The 16,968-nt window shown below is 42.8% G+C and overlaps 1 protein-coding gene across 1 annotated transcript in view; it reads left to right on the forward strand.

Annotated features, from left to right (window-relative positions):
• The window catches only part of nbeab (neurobeachin b), a gene marked incomplete in the record, with an annotated part of 132,497 nt that extends 120,573 nt beyond the window's left edge, over positions 1-11,924 (forward strand). Inside the window, 5 exon segments of the mRNA XM_030380861.1 lie at positions 1-13; positions 3,724-3,825; positions 5,663-5,871; positions 7,145-7,296; positions 9,899-11,924. The exon segment at positions 1-13 is cut by the window's left edge and continues 158 nt beyond it. Coding sequence (XP_030236721.1) covers positions 1-13; positions 3,724-3,825; positions 5,663-5,871; positions 7,145-7,296; positions 9,899-9,989 — 567 coding nt within the window.
• Between the last annotated feature and the right edge of the window lie 5,044 nt (positions 11,925-16,968).

A 16,968-nucleotide genomic window follows, 5' to 3' on the forward strand; every position in this document is an offset into this window, starting at 1 on the left:
AACGCCAACAACAGTAAGACTCCCAGGAACCACATCCTTCATCTGCCCAAATAAGGGCTTCCTGGTCCACTGGTCAGACAGACTGTGGAAACTCCATAGAGGCACATAACTTTGGCCTGAAACTACGTGAAACACCGAAGCCTTGTTATATAATTGGGATATTCCAAATTAAGCTGAAAGATACCAGCTGCTGTCTCTTCGCCAGATTTATATTTTTGAGTATTTCCAAATGTTGTGTGTTCTGTTGCTTGTTTTGAGTTGTATTTAATCACTAGTTGATCTGCCATATTGGCCAGGTCACCCTTGCAAAAGGGATTTTTAATCAATGATGATAAATAAAGGTTTAATAACCTTTAAAGGTTATTAAAGGTTACTATAGTTTTAACTATAGTTTAATTTAAACTATAACTATACAACAAATACCAATTAAAATGGCACCAACTGCAGCCACATTGGGTTGTACACATGTGTGGACCCGTACAAGTAAACCCATGTACACGTTTAGGGGAACGCAAATGCGCACACGCATGTTTCCAGAAAGCCAAAGTCAGGTCAAGGCGCGAGTGGTGTTGCGTCTTTGTGTTGGGTGGTGTGTGTTGTGTTGTGTATAGCGTATGTTTCCAGGCAGCAGGTCAGGCCCGGGCGCGAGTGGTGTTGTGTCTTTGTGTTGTGTTGTGTGTGTGTTGTGTTCTGTGTAGTGTATGTTTCCAGGGAGCAGGTCAGATCCAGATCCGAGGCGTGTTCTCTAATGAACTTCCTCCAGACTCTTCATTAAGATGAACGCTTGGGTGCTTCTAATTAGTGGAAGGGTAACAATGGCTCTGCTGTTTTTTTGAGCAGAGAGAAGACGATTCCCTTGGTATTCACAGCACTACATCCCATAAAGCTGCAGCAAAACCCCCTGCTGACACAGAGTGTTTTCAGTGGCTTCAGTCCTCACATAGAGAACATATCTGCTCTTTACCTGATCGTATTTGACGTACATGATTGTACATTGATTTAATGGATGGTGGCAGTGCTTGACCTGGCAGTAGCTACTCACTCTGCTTCATGTTTCGAACGATTTGAGATATTGGGTGCAAAAAAAAAAAAAACCCTAATACAGAAAATTAAAAATAATAATAATTATAATAACATTAGTAATAATATCTTTATTCATTAAATTGTATATTTTATGTACATTTAGTTATTTTTTATATTTACCATTATATATTCATTATTTATATTAACATTATGTGGTCGAAATTCTTAATGATCCAGATCCAGAAGACGGTAAACAGCCACACTGAATACTGAATCGCGCCAGTAGACTGTAATGCTGAAGAACAGCGGAGTACAGGCTACCGTGCACACGTTTAATAATGCACAAACTTCCACAGGCACACAAACACACATACAGGCACACACACGCAGACACACATGGACACACGCACACACACGATGCATAGTGTTACTGGCGTGGGGTGGAGGCTGTTGTGTGTGTGTGTGTGTGTGTGTGTTAAAGCGTGTGTGTGAGTGTGTGTGGTAAGCGTGTCATAATTAAAACAACTTCCTGCTCGGTCGTGCCAGGGGTAATGGGGGGCCCTTGGTTCTCCCGCTCTCTCAGGTCCCACAGGGGCCAGTGGAGAGAGAGGGGGGAGAGGGGGGGAGAGGAGGGAGGGGTAGGGGGAGGGAGGTGGTGTGTTGCAGGACAGGTTGTGATTGAATCCTTTGTCTGGTAGGTGATGTTGTGCACCCGGTCCTGTTATCCCTTGGGAGCGCTGCTGACACATGTCCTACTCAGCTGCACGCACGCACACACACACACACACACTCACACACACACACACACACACACACACACACACACACACACACACACACACACACACACACACTCACACTCACACTCACACTCACACTCACAAACGCATGCGTGAGAGAGTGAGTGAGTGAATGCGTGTGTGTGCGTGTGACTGACAGCATGGCTCAGGTCCAGTCTCACTGGGCCCTCCATCAAAACATCCCTGAGTCCGCCCCACACACACACACACACACACACACACACACACACACACACACACACACACACACACACACACACACACACACACACACACACACACACACACACACTTCCTCCATCACACCACACCTCCTGCCTCACCCTCACCCTCGACTCCCCCTCGCCGACCACAGAGAGACATGACGGGACCCGGGGGGGGGGGGGGGGGGGGGGGGGGGGCTGGGGGAGGAGGAAGAGGAGGGGTCCTGACACCGTGATCCTCGTCATCCATCCATCAGGAAGTGTTTTTCGCCACGGTTGTATCCATGACGACGTCGGTGGTGTGCGTTCCTGTGTTGATGGCGTCCGTGGTGGCGTCCGTGGGACACGGTGGCCTGTGGGGATGTGGTGATGTCTTTATGATGTCATACATCACGCCAGCGTACACTCGCTATGGTCACGGAATGCCAGGCTGTGGTGGGAAGGTTAAAAGCTCTGAAATAGCTGCAAAGGAGTCATATTAGATATATAAACACCTCAGTTGTAGTATATTTGAGTCTCAAATGGCTTTTGATTGCCTTGTGTCTTATTCTGGTATATTATTGTACTGTGATTGCGATGCTAACCCTATTACTATATAATGACAAAATTAAGCCTAAAAAGAAAAAAAATGTAACTGATAATCTTTATTTTAACCAGCATCCCGTCCAAAGAAATCCCTGCCACTTCAAACATGAATGAATAAATAAAACCTAAATGATTATAGTTTCTTCTTGATTAAACTTTGCTTCATAATCATTTTATTTCATCAAATTGTCCTTACTTTTTTTCCCCCACATCAGCATCCCTGCCAAATTAAATGGATTGCTAAAACGAATTGATAAAATGACCAAATCTTAAAATAAATACTTATTTGTAATTCTTTAACTGCTATCCCCTCTTCCCCGTCTGATCCAAACCGTAGGTCTGGGTCGGCGGTCTCCTGGTCCTCATTATAAAGAGTCCAGGTGCCCTCAAACACGCATACATACATCCAGCCCCCCCCCCCCCCCCCCCCCCCCCCCCTCAACCATCCATCATCAATCATGTGACATGTGGGATGGGATCCGGGGGCTTTGCTAGCATTGCTGGACATCCCATAATTTACATGACAATGTAAGTGGGAGACCAAGCGGCTGCCAGATGTTTGCCATTCCCAGGATGTGTGCATTTCCAGGATTTTTAATTATTAAAAAATATACATTATCTTAGAAGATCCGTCTTTTATCATTTGTTGGTGAAATAATGTGGTCATTTGACGTTTTATAGAGTAATCGACTTGAGGGGTCAATCCCAGCGCCTTGTGGCCAAAGATAAACCACTGAGAATCAAACTCTATAGGTCGATACAATAAATAAAACCGGATTGCTCAAGCTATACGCCACTTGAACAAGCACTAAGCACTTTAAGGTCTTTAAGATCTTCATGGTCTATCTCACTTGCAGTTTTTGCACCACTGTACTGTACTTTACTTTGCGAACCATGCATTGTGTGTTTTTTATGTGTGTTAAGTGTTGTACTCCTTGTTATTTATGTGCCGTTTTGGCTTTTTGTCTTGTTATGTTGCTGTGTAATACATGTGAGCATACCAAAACAAATTCCTATCAACTGTATTTTATATATTGTTGAAATGGCTATAATAAACTTGAACTTTAACTTGAACTTGAACGTATCGCTCAGACATTATTCTCGTCCCACAGGTGACTTCCCTGCTCCTCGCGCAGTGCTGACGGGACACGACCACGAGCTGGTGTGTGTGGCAGTTTGTGCCGAGCTGGGCCTGGTCATCAGCGGAGCTAAAGGTAGGGGCTAGTTCATCTTCTCTGGTCCAGAACAGTGAGGCTAAAGCTATGGGCTAGTTCATCTCCTCTGGTCCAGAACAGTGAGGCTAAAGCTATGGGCTAGTTCATCTTCTCTGGTCCAGAACAGTGAGGCTAAAGCTATGGGCTAGTTCATCTTCTCTGGTCCAGAACAGTGAGGCTAAAGCTATGGGCTAGTTCATCTTCTCTGGTCCAGAACAGTGAGGCTAAAGCTATTGGTTAGCTGCCCTGGTGTAGAACAGTGGAGCTAAAGGTAACTGGGGTTACAATGCTACCATTCAGACATGCCGCCTTTCCGACATGCCCCCACTGTCCGACATCTTACAGTACCGCCATTCCGACAGTCTATCAATCAGTGGCGCCGACTTCAGGTCAACATTGGGGATCATAAATATTTCGTTCAAATGTGTTCAACCAAAAAGTAGCCATCTCAACATTATTTATCTGTAAGTTATTTGATTAATTCCAAATTTTGGTTGGGATTATGTATGAAATAACCCATTCCATCAACTGACGACTGCATTTTACAAGTGTGTTACGATAGCAGGGCGTGCACTTATTTAACATGCCCTGGGAATGTATGAATATTCTATGAAACTTAAAACTGGACCATTTATTCATTAGAGTTGGATTTAAACTCAATGCAGGACCACTATTGGAGTGGACTGGCCGAACATTGGAACAAAATTAATTGTTTGGAGTGCTGCGGCAGAAGGAATCAAGGAATAGGCGCAGTTAACTTCATATCGGCCCAAAGGCAATGCAATGCGCTTTACAAAGGAGAAAGGCGAGAAAATATTTGTGTGGAACACATTCCACACAAATTCTCGAAGGGGATCAATAAAAATAAACCAACAGTTTTTGCCCATAGAAGGGAAATCATTTAAACATTGACTGTTCTACAATATCCCCAGACCTTTTTTTTTTACCTATAGGTTTCCACTAAAAGGGCCAGTAACTATTCCCTCGCGGGCAATCGTGTGTGTGTGTGTGTGTGTGTGTGTGTGTGTGTGTGTGTGTGTGTGTGTGTGTGTGTGTGTGTGTGTGTGTGTGTGTGTGTGTGTGTGTGTGTGTGTGTGTGTGTGTGTGTGTGTGTGTGTGTGTGTGTAAGACGTCAACCTCGTAGAGCCGAAAACGTGACCTCAATGGGCTAGCTGCTCTGGTCCAGAACAGTGGAGCTAAAGGTACGAGCTAGCTGCTATGGTCCAGAACAGTGGAGCTAAAGGTACGGGCTAGCTGCTATGGCCCAGAACAGTGGAGCTAAAGGTACGGGCTAGCTGCTCTGGTCCAGAACAGTGGAGCTAAAGGTACGAGCTAGCTGCTATTGTCCAGAACAGTGGAGCTAAAGGTACGGGCTAGCTGCTCTGGTCCAGAACAGTGGAGCTAAAGGTACGGGCTAGCTGCTCTGGTCCAGAACAGTGGAGCTAAAGGTACGAGCTAGCTGCTATGGTCCAGAACAGTGGAGCTAAAGGTACGGGCTAGCTGCTCTGGTCCATAACAGTGGAGCTAAAGCTATGGGCTAGCTGCCCTTCTCTAGCCTGTTAATTATTCTCAAATAAAACTTATTTTCACTTCATATTTCGGTCTTAAATTTCGTCTGAGCCGCTCTCAGAGAGTGGGTTAGGTTGCGTCTACTTTAACCAATCACTCGGCAGATAAGGATTACACAATTTATGTAGCTCTGTAGGTGGTTTTGAGCTGATAGTTCTGGAAGTTTATTCCAAGTGTGTTGTTTTCTGTTGGTCACCACCCAACGAACGCATTTACGTGTTGTTTTTTATGGACGTGTGTGTGTGTGTGTTTGTACACGGTTGTTTAGAGGGACCGTGCTTAGTGCACACCATCACGGGGGACCTTCTGCGGGCCCTCGAGGGGCCGGACAGCTGCGGGGCCCCCCGCCTCATCACCGTGTCCAGCGAGGGTCACTGCATCATCTGCTACCAGGGGGGCCCGGGGCAAGGGCACTTCTGTACCTTCAGCATTAACGGAAAACTACTGGCCAGCCTGGAGCTGGCCGACTCCACCAGGGTAGGTCAAGGATGGGCCAATTTATTATTATTATTATTTATTACTTATTACTTATTTCCAACGCCTAACACTAACCTTAAAGGTTGGGTATGGGATTTGCGAAACGCCAGCAGATTTTGAAAATACACAACTCAAATGGTCCTACCCCCTCTTCTTCGACGCTGACTCTTACTCCACCCATTCCAAGTACATGGACGCGCACTCATGCACGAGCGCGGACACAGATGCGCGAGAGCGAGCCAGGCTAGCTAGGTTGGAGTTTAGGGTTGTCTTCTAGTGCTAGGTCCAAATGTGGATTAGCTAGTTAGCTAGCTCCAGTAGCTACCGCAGGATAACAACAAACAGAAGCTTGCTCTGGGTCACGAGCTTTGAGTACGTGCACGAAGGGGTCACGCGCGGGGAGCAGGGGAGGGGGAGTGCACTACGACCGTTTGATTGACGTACTTACTGTCCAATGCCACTCGGTGGTTCTTGAAATCATTGGCTGGAGTTTTTCGAGCCCTGCCCGTTCCACAGATGATTGACTTGTTTAATTTTCATGTCAGTAGGCTACTTCTAACTCAGTGGCTGTAAGTGGGTTATGATAAGGATTTCAAGTAATTTTGCAAAAATGGCCAAAAAAGAGAATTCCATACCCAACCTTTAAGCTGACCCTAAACTCTGAAGCCCAAAGCACACGGCCCTGTCAGGAAAGACGAGAGAAATATGTTTCCTAATTTACGCACCTGAATTCGACTTGAGTCCTGGAAAAGCTGGTCTGCAGCCCCGCTACATTCACACTTTGTGTGCTTTGCTTCCTTCAAGTAATATGATTATATAGCTTTTTTGGTAACAAAATAAGTGCCAAGCACTTACAATTGCTAGGTTAACCCATTATAACAAAGTGAGCTGGGATAAGACGCTACACAATGCTAAGTACTATTTTTAAGTGCCAAGACGTACAACATACAATAAGTGTGTACATTAATAGCCATGACGAACACGATATAATGAGTGCGTACATTAAGTGCTAGGACGAACAAGATATAATAATTGCGTACATTAAGAGCCAGGATGTACAAGATACAATAAGTGCGTACATTGAGTGCCAGGACGTACAACATATAACGCACAAGTGCGTATGAGCGGTGTTTTATGAGAGTTAGGGAGGAGAAGGCCAGACTGAGCCTCGACCCACGTCAACCCAAGACAACCCCCAAGTCACGTGTCAGTGTGCGTTTTATCGTGTGTTTTTGTAATAAGGCCTATGTGTTGGTGTGTGTTTGCGTCGCAGGCCATCCTGCTGAGCAGTGACGGCCAGAACCTGGTGACGGGGGGAGACCGAGGCGTGGTGGAGGTGTGGAGGGCATGTGATCTGAAACGCCACTATGTCTACCCTGGCTGCGACGCTGGCATACGAGCCCTGGACCTGTCACATGACCAGAGGTAGGAACACACCGCCCGCTCACAGACATTGAGGTTTGAACCACAGACGTTGAGGTTTGAACCACAGAGAATGAGGTTTGAACCACAGACGTTGAGGTTTGAACAACAGAGATTGAGGTTCGAACCACACACATTCAAGTTTGAACCACGGACATGGAGGTTTGAACAACGAACATGGTTTGAAACACATTCAGGTTTGCAAATACCCTCACCTCTAGACTATCCTGCCAACACGGATGATGTGTTACAGCGAGAACAGACATTGAATTATACATCGATTTGTTTACCAGGAGTGTGTGTTTTTTTTTCTTTGTGTGTCAAGTTGCTAGTTGATTGTTTGCAGATCTCCTGGGGATCTCCTTGCATGCCTTTAGAACCCCGGAGCGTTCCCAAGCGCCGGTCCTCAAATAGAACCCGCCGTTGCCATAGAGACTAGGGTTCCAGCGGCATGGGTAGAATTCCATCTCATTTGGGATGAAATCAGCCAATCACGAGCTCCTACTGCTGTTAAAAGAAAATAAAGTGGATAATAAAAATGGAGTTCTTATTTTATTGTATAAGCCGATGGGTAGTTTTTCCTCTCAATTTACTTTCTTATTTAGTTATTTATTAGAGGCTTTTATGCAGTGAATTCAGAGACATTAGATTACGGAGCAGGTTGGCCCGCCACGAGTCTACCTTGCCCATTATTTGTTCTGGATTCCATTTAATTGGTTTTGAAGTGTCGAGTTTTAGTCCGATATCTATGACGTTTGGACGGAGGCTGTGACTGTTTCACATTGTGGTGGAGGTGGACTCCTTGGCTTCCGGGCGGTCTGGTACGTCTGGATCACGTCACCCTGCATGGATTCAATCATGTCCAGAATGAACCATGGACTCCGCCCACTAGAGCTGTCCCCACTCCCCAACCAACCAATCGTTACCCTCTGAATGTTGGTTTCAGATTAGATTAGAAACTCCACTCATCCCAGATTGGAAGTGTGGGTTTCACAGCAGAAGGTGCAGGACAGCAGTAGAAATAACAGAACGTACAGAAAATGTATACACACTTGGCGAGTTGCAGCAATGTTAACGTAAACATCCAAAAGTGTGTGTATGGACGACATTGTCTGTGTATTCAGTGTGTGTTCAGATGAGATGATCCACGTGTTTAAGAAACAACAGTAATCAGTTCAGTGCTGTCCCCGGCCCCAAACACTGGCAGGCTTACAGCGCAGTGTGAACCAGCTCCTCGGGAACCAGCTCCTCCACCGCTGCCTCGCCAATAAACTACATCTCAGTTGATTTAAGGTCCCCGGAATTCTCTTCCTCCTCCTCTTCCTCCTCCTCCTCCTCCTCCTCCTCCCTCTCCTCCTCTCCTTCGTCGTCCTGCTCCTCCTTTTCCACCTCCTCCTCTTCCTCTCCTTCATCATCCTCCTCCTCCCCTTCATCCTCCTCCTCCCCTCTGCCCTCCCCTTCGTCGTTGTCGTCCTCCTCCTCTTCCTCCTCCTCCTCTCCTTCATCGTCCTGCTCCTCCTTTTCCACCTCCTCCTCTTCCTCCTCCTCCCCTTCATCTTCCTCCTTCCCTCCTTCCTCCCCTACTTCGTCCTCCGCCTCTTCCTCCTCCTCCCCTTCATCGTCGTCGTCGTCCTCCTCCTCCTCCTCCCCTCTGCCCTCCCCTTCCTCCTCCTCCTCCTCCTCCTCCTCCTGGGCCTGGCTGTGAGAGGCCCCAGCAGCAGCGAGGGCCGAGCTCCTGGTCCGAGGGGGACAGAGGGTCTTTCTGCTGCCTCTCTGTTCATTGTTCCCCACGCTCGGCCCCCAGGGTGTAGCAGTTTAAGGCGACCCTGTGAAATCAGCTGCTCCAGCTCGGGGGCCCCCAGATGCTCCTGGGTGTGGGGAGGACCAACGGGAAGGGGCCGGCTGGGCGCACGAGAGCCAATGAGAAGCACTCGCTGGACGGCCTGGCGGTGAATGGAGCTCTTCAGCCGGTCACCGGAGCTGGATAATTAGCCTCCGCCGCGGCGCGCTATGACCTCGCCGCTCTTGACCTTTTTTACTAAACTGATCTTATGCACGGAAACGCTCCGTAACGGGAACAGAGAGATGTCTATCCGCTGACACACGCACGCCGAGCAGAGCAAGACAGGGTCCTGTCAACAGTCTAATAAAGGAGTTTCTTAATCATGGAAATGGGGTTTCAAGCGGTGGAACGCGTACCTTACCCTTCCTTCCTGGGTGATCGTCGGTGTGTGTGAGCCAGAGGAATAACGTGTACATACTTTAACTGCAGTAGTGCTTAACAGCGCTTCATTAATAAGTAAATCATGCATCCATATATATTGAATACACATGTTTATGTCCTATATATATATATTAGCAGATGCTTTTAACCTAAGTGACTTACAGTACATCAGCATGTCATTTAGGAGCAGGAGGGGTAAGAGGGCAAATTGCTCAACGATGCCTACAAACCGACTGTGGGCATCGGGACGTGAACCCAGAACCTCAGCTGGGTGTAAAACCACAGCAACCCATCGACTAGACAACGCTGCTTTGTCAGAGTTCTAAACAGAGTTCTAAAAATGCTTGTTTAATGTTCTCCTATGCCTTACGTTGTTTCCAGGACCCTGGTGACCGGCATGGCGTCTGGTAGCATCGTGGCGTTCAACATCGACTTCAACCGCTGGCACTGTGAGAAGCACAGCCGCGACTGAGGCTGGACTCCAGGTGAGGAACACCTGAGCTCACCTGCCCAGGTAGAGAGCTAACCACACCCAGAGAGGTAAACCCCTCAACACCTACCCTCACCGGGAAAAGGTAGAAGCCCTTAACATCAACCTCGCCAGGCAGAGAGCTAACTACAGCTCGCAAGGAAGAAACGTCTGAACTCACCTGTGCAGGTAGAAACCCAGGCGTATAGCTGTACAGGTAGAAGCCCCAAGCTGGAAGGGAGGGTGTAACACCTGAACCGACCTGTACAGGTAGAAACACCTGAACTCACATGTACAGGTAGAAACCCCTAGCCTTACCTGGAGAAAAAGTGGAAACAAAGACCCTTACCTGTATAGGTAGGAACTCCTACATATTTACTTCACCTGGAGAAGCGGTAGAAACACCTGCGGTAGAAACACCTGGCCAGGTAGAGATACATCACCTTACTGGCCCAAGTGGAACTACCTTGACTTTCCTGGAGAAGACATTCGCACCAGATAGCAAAGGTCAGCAGGATGCTACAAAATGTAGCCCTGAAGACGGATCTGGATCTGGTTTGTCATGAGTCTGATATTTGTCCCTGGAGATTGTATATCAGAAACTTCTACAAATGCTGGCCAAGGGCCAAGTCTGGCAGGTTGTAAATTGGGATTAAGGATTGCCTGAGCTTCATATGTGAATAAAAGTTTGCACATGATAAAATGTATTGATTTAACAACAACTAAACATAATGTTTTTATACAACCTTGGTTCATATTTCAAGCTGTGAACAAAAGATTAATCAAAACATCTGTTTAGGACGTTTATACAACATTTGTATGTCAACAGCACACCTTACTAGGAGTACATTTTAAGCGAAAAACATATACAGAACTTATGGACAGTTTAATATGTGGTAAAAAGACAATAGTTAAATTGTCTTCTTCAGTTAATACATAAATTACATGATGTAGCAATTTTTTTATATTTGTCTTATTTAAAAACGTTGACTACTTAATGCAAGAGAATGTGTCCATTTGTCGCTTGTTATAGTTGAGCCGGCTGATTTATGGCAAAAATAGTTAATTGATTAATTTCCATTTCCGGACTGTTTGAATGGAGGTCGTAAGGATATGTTTCTTGTGAGGATGATTCATAAGTTAAAACAAAAAATATGTCTTAAATTACCTACTTGTGGGTCCATGGGAAAAAAAGGAACATAGAGCAGTAATTTGTGTTAAAACAAGGCCAATGTTAATTGAACACAAAACCTGAATAACTATACAAAAAATATTAAACAGGTTCGATAGTTACTAATAAACGAATCCATAATGTATTTATTTTGTGTCATGACCGTTTAACAGTATGTCACAAAAAGCTACCATCTTGACAAAGGAGGTAAGAATTCCTCAAAAAACTTTTGATTTAAAGGGTCTGTTAATTAAAAGTGTTAAGTGTTTTGAATCAGGAGGAAAAATCTGAAATGTTTAAACTAAAACTGTATGTTGTGTGAGACATTTAAAGTGTTCAGTAAGAAATATATTTTCCATAACTGAACCAGACAAAATCTCATTATGTACAGTAACAGAAGGTATGTTTTCAAAGTCTACATTACATCATTTTCACACATTTCCTGGCCTAGCGAGATCTTGTCGATTTTTTTAATGACTTATTGAATACATATAATTTAAGTGTCATTAATCAAAAGCAAAATGAACAAACCATTCCCATGATGTTCTGAATATATGCGAATAGTTTAGTTTGTTATATTCTTTAAGTGCAATATGTTTTTCTTTTTCTTAAATATTACATTATGCCTGCATTTTAAGAAATAATTATTACATATTTTGTTGCAGATTCATGTTGGTTTACATTTAAATTGTACGCTGCAGGATATTTTCTTGTTGAGTTATTATTGATTAAAACAATATTGTTTTGCATATGTTGCCTCTAAAAATGGAAAGTGTCTTTTATTCTTTTTATTCTTTTTTTTTGTTTTTTATAATAAAAAAGGATAAAAAAATTATGTATATTGAATGATTAAGTCTAGGTATTAGGTTGGAGATGATTAAGTTAAGGTAGTCGGTTAAAGGTGGTTATGGTAAGGAATGACGTTAAAGAAAGTAAAGGTATCAGATTAGATATGGTTAAATTAGGCATTATGTTGGATATGGTTAAATTCAGGGAATAGGTTAAAGGTGGTTAACACGTTTCTGTATCTGATAGACTTGTGTATCGGGTTGGAGATAGAACAAAAGGTTTTAGACTGTGCTACACTGCCATCTAGTATCCATGTTTAGTACAACAGGAACACAAACTGGTTTAAGCATAGTTCCTTGGAGGACATTCAGTTTTCATTGGAATGATTTATATTCTGTTATATACTGCTAATAACACCAATGTTATTAGCCATTCCAAGAATACGATGGAATTCTATGAATGAAAAAATAGTAGGCCATATCATAATAAGGATCTAACAGTTGGATGATGATATATGTTTGATGATATGATGATATACAGTACCAAGCTGCCCTTGATATTTCATCTCGCCGCGACCAATCAGGGCTGCCAACATCTCAGAAAACCTTGGGAGTGAGATTTCAGCTGGAGATCTTTTTAGCCTTTTTTTTGGTTATTTAATATTAGGCCTACCTCCGACCTGATAAAAAACAGATCTCTCGGTGGAGCAATGAATAGAGCGTTTGATTGCTATACCAGGTCTTGAGACCAGGGTTCAAGTCCTGGTGAGGCAGGCCATGATGTGGTTTTGGAAATCGAATGATGACACATGAATTTTTATGGCAAGTATAACCTCCGACCAGAAGGCTGCAGGCCTCACTTGCACAGCGGATGGCGCTGGCTTCTAGTGATTGGCATCTTCTTGGAAACCATAGGTACTTATTCGATTTAAGAAGAATTACTATGTCACGTGAATTGCAATGTCAAGTAAAAGCTATAACCAGATCAAGGCAGACGTTAAGCGTATGGTGTTGATTTGTTGGTTACCACTCTGTGGATCCCGGTTCTAGACCTCTATGTAATGTTTATTGTTATTAGCAGAATGCTGCAAGCAGCGCTAAACTTTTTTTTTCATAGGCGTATTATTTCTTTCTTTCTTTATTATTCTCTACAAATTTTGGGACCCTGCTCCTTGAACACTTTTTCACCTAGAGACTCCATTCCACTTTGAAATGTTCATATCAGTTTGGTTTTGCATGCTACCTTCACCATTTTCAGATATTTAAACTTTTTAAGATATTCAACTTTTAAATATTATTTTTTAGAACGGAAGTCAACTGATGGACGGCGTTCGCCTTCCATCCAAAAAAAACACAAGGTTTTTCTTACACACACACACACACACACACACACACACACTGTGTGTGTGTGTTACCAGCGCGCCCTGGTGGACTCCTGGTGAAACGCAAAATGTGGAAATTGATAAAGAATAATTCAGTTGTGTGTGTGTGTGTGTGCGTGTGCGTGTGCGTGTGTGTGTGTGTGTGTGTGTGTGTGTGAGGATGTATGATGAAGATAATCGTGAGGATGCTTTGCTCTTACACAAAAACAAACATTTATATATATTAATATTTGTGTTTGTTCTGGTTGTGTGTGCGTGTGTGTGACATCCACCTACTCACTCACATACATGATACATCCATGGGGTCACAACAAGATGAGTCGCCATGGTAACCGGGATCAACAAACAGCGGTCAGATCTACTGGCTCAGGTTCCTATCGTAATCCCAGTAATGTCATTTCAAAGGTTAAGTAACACCAGGGGGGAGGGGGGGCATCCGAAGGGGAACCTCGATTAATGAATATTGATTATTGATCATTGTCACTGTGGCAGTTGGGCAGTGGAGTGCACTCCCACTGGTGACGGGGGTTAAATTCTTGCTGATAAAACCATTATATTAGTTTTATACGCAATGCTATCAGGGTTCAAGTCTTTGCACCAAGAATTATAAAGTCAGGGTACAATCTTTGAGGTGATTTGCCACGGTGTCTTGATGGTGCAGTGCTAAGAGCCGGTGGTTAACACTCTAACCAGCTCATGATCGAGGCCCAGCACGTAGGCTACAGCCACTAAGAATGGAGCACGTTAAGGGAAAAAAAGGGTTTACTTTAAGGGAAATGTCATATTTCTATATCATGTGAATTGTAAAGTCAAGTATAACCTCTGAGACAATTATCACAGGTCTAATGATAGTGCAGTGATTAGGTATGTTGGATAACACTCTGTAAGTATCGGTTCAAGTCCCCTCACATATCGCCAACTAGTAAAAAAAAATAATAATAATAAAGAACAATAGAGAAAATCTGATCACTTGAAAAAGGAGGTAAACTCCTTTTCCCCAAAGAATATTCACTCAACAATTTTCGATACATAATTTTCCAAAATATAATCTCCATCAAAATATTCTCTCCATAATTATTCCAAACCTCCTTTTCATCGATTTTATATTCTCTCCATCATTTTTCTATCCCTCCTTTTCTTGATTTTTTATCCCTCCATGATTTTTCTATACCTCCTTTTCCTTGAATTGTTAGTCTCTCCATCATTTTTCTATACCTCCCTTTTCGCAAAAATATATTCTCGCAATATTTTTTCTATGCCTAATATCCCCCCAAAAAATAATCACCGTTAAAAAAAAAGATATATATCCCTCTACCATTTTCCTATACCTCCTTTTTCTCGATTTTTTAGTCTCTCCATATTTTTTCTATGCCTCCTTTTTCTAGATTATTTATTCTTTACATCATTTTTCTATCCCTCCTTTTTCTTGATATTTTATTCTGCCTATCATTATTCTATACCTCCTTTTTCTAGATTTTTTATTCTCTCCATCATTTTCCTCGATTTTTTATTCTTTCCATCATTTTTCTATGCCTCCTTTTTCCCCAAAGTGTATTCACTCCATCATTTTTCTATCCCTCATTTTTTCAAAAAATATATTCTCTCCATTTTTCTTTGTCTCCCTTTTCCCCAAAAATATTCTCTCCAAAAAATGTCCATACCTCCTTTTCTCGATTTTGTATTCTCTCTATACCTCCTTTTCCCCAAAAATATATTCTCTCCGTCATTTTTCTACACCTCCCTTTCCTAGATTTTTTATTCTCGTTTTTCTATACCTCCTTTTCCTGTTTTTTTAAGTCTCTCCATAATTTTTCTATCCCTCCTTTTTCCCCAAAATTTATTCTCTCAATACATTTTCTATACCTCTTTTTTCCCCAAAATATATTCTTTCATTTTTCTACGCATCCTTTTTCTCGAAATTGTATTCTCTCCATTATTTTTCTATACCTAATTTTTCTCCAATTCTTATCCAGCCAATCAGATCCGAAAAAGTTTGGAAATGGAATATAAATGAGATATTGAAATGCATCGAATGAATAAACTTTTTATCAAGGGATGATGTATATTTTGGCCACGAGTAGACAACAGGCAACTCAGGTTTGGTAACCAACAGTAGTGGCAAAAAACACATATCGTTAGCCTCACAGCATTTTTTCAGTCATTTTTTGACCAAATTGTGATCCCGGATTCTTATGTGCAAAGCTTGAACCGTACGTCATATTATTATAATTGGAAGACTGTTAAAGTTCTACGATTCCAACTTCCAAGAAAATAAATGATAATATAATATACAGAAAATATGAATTTAATATATATCATGGAACTTGGCTCCAATGAGCAAATCTGTGAAATATTATGATCAAAACACAATTCCTGTCAAATTAAGCCTTCTACTCTTCAGAAATGTACTCATCGCTTATAGTCCAGCAGCATCGGCAGATGAATAGCAAACCTAGTCAGAAACGTCTCCATTCTGAAAACCACCGTTCATTGTCAATTTCCAAAAAGCCTCTGGATACAATTGGGCCAAGGGGACATTTGATAGGGTCACAAGCTCAATGCGCGTGGGCAGCTCTGACTTATCGTCAGAGAGTCTGAGCGGATATCATTCAAACCAAACCTCCATCACGTCACAGTTGTTTTTGCGAAGCAAATTTCCAAGACATAAATTCAGTATGCAATTTTCTTTTTATTGGAGGGTTAGACATCCGTGGTTGTTTACAATAACTGAATTATGTTTTACTATGTGATACTGGAATCTAAATGTTTTTTATATGAAAAACACATTGAACGATGCATAACAGGTGTTATCTATATGCTACAGACAAGTGATGAGGCTCATCTAGTCTGACATTCAATTAGCTTAGCGGTTTAGCTCCAAACACAGGCCAATACAATCATAGTTAAAAATATTTCAGTTTCAATCAAGTTTTTCTGCTTTATACTTACTTTATACTCACAATTCTTACTTAAGACCATAGCAGATAGACTGTCAAAGTGCTGCCTTCATGTTATGGATTATTCATATAGTAGGCCTAACTTAAGTACATACAACATATGGGAGATATGAATGTTGCCTAAAAGGCAAGAGGGCGTAAAATTTGGAATTATTTTTATACCCTTTGGATGATTATTTGATTAGTCTGACAAATCTGGAAAAAAAATAATCCTTGCATGAGGCCAGAACTATGCCATCCTTCAGTAATCAGAAGGTCAAGTTCACAGGTGGAGACAGATGAGTGCATGGCACACAGAGAGCAGTGTAAGGTGTAAGTTACGGACTAAAGCAGAATACAGAGGTGAGGGTCAAAAACACATTTATTATAACTCACCCTTGCAAACAGATCATACAGAACCATCCCTTTCCATCTATCCCACTCTTCATTTAACTCTTGACCAATCACAAGCCCCTACCATACTCAGAGATACCCTCTCAACGTACCACGGTCGCTGACACTAGATAACAGGCGGGTTCACGGGATACCCAGAGGCATCAGAACCAATCCTTTATGGCAACAGCATATTAATAGAATGCCACTTTCTACCAAACATAAAGATAACAATCACCAAATAGCTTCTTACGGTGGCTTTGGAGATCCCGTAATCACACATGCAGATTACAACCCGGGACATTCACGGCC

This window comes from Gadus morhua, chromosome 16 (assembly GCF_902167405.1).
Source record: "Gadus morhua chromosome 16, gadMor3.0, whole genome shotgun sequence".
Classification (NCBI taxonomy): Eukaryota; Metazoa; Chordata; class Actinopteri; order Gadiformes; family Gadidae; genus Gadus; species Gadus morhua.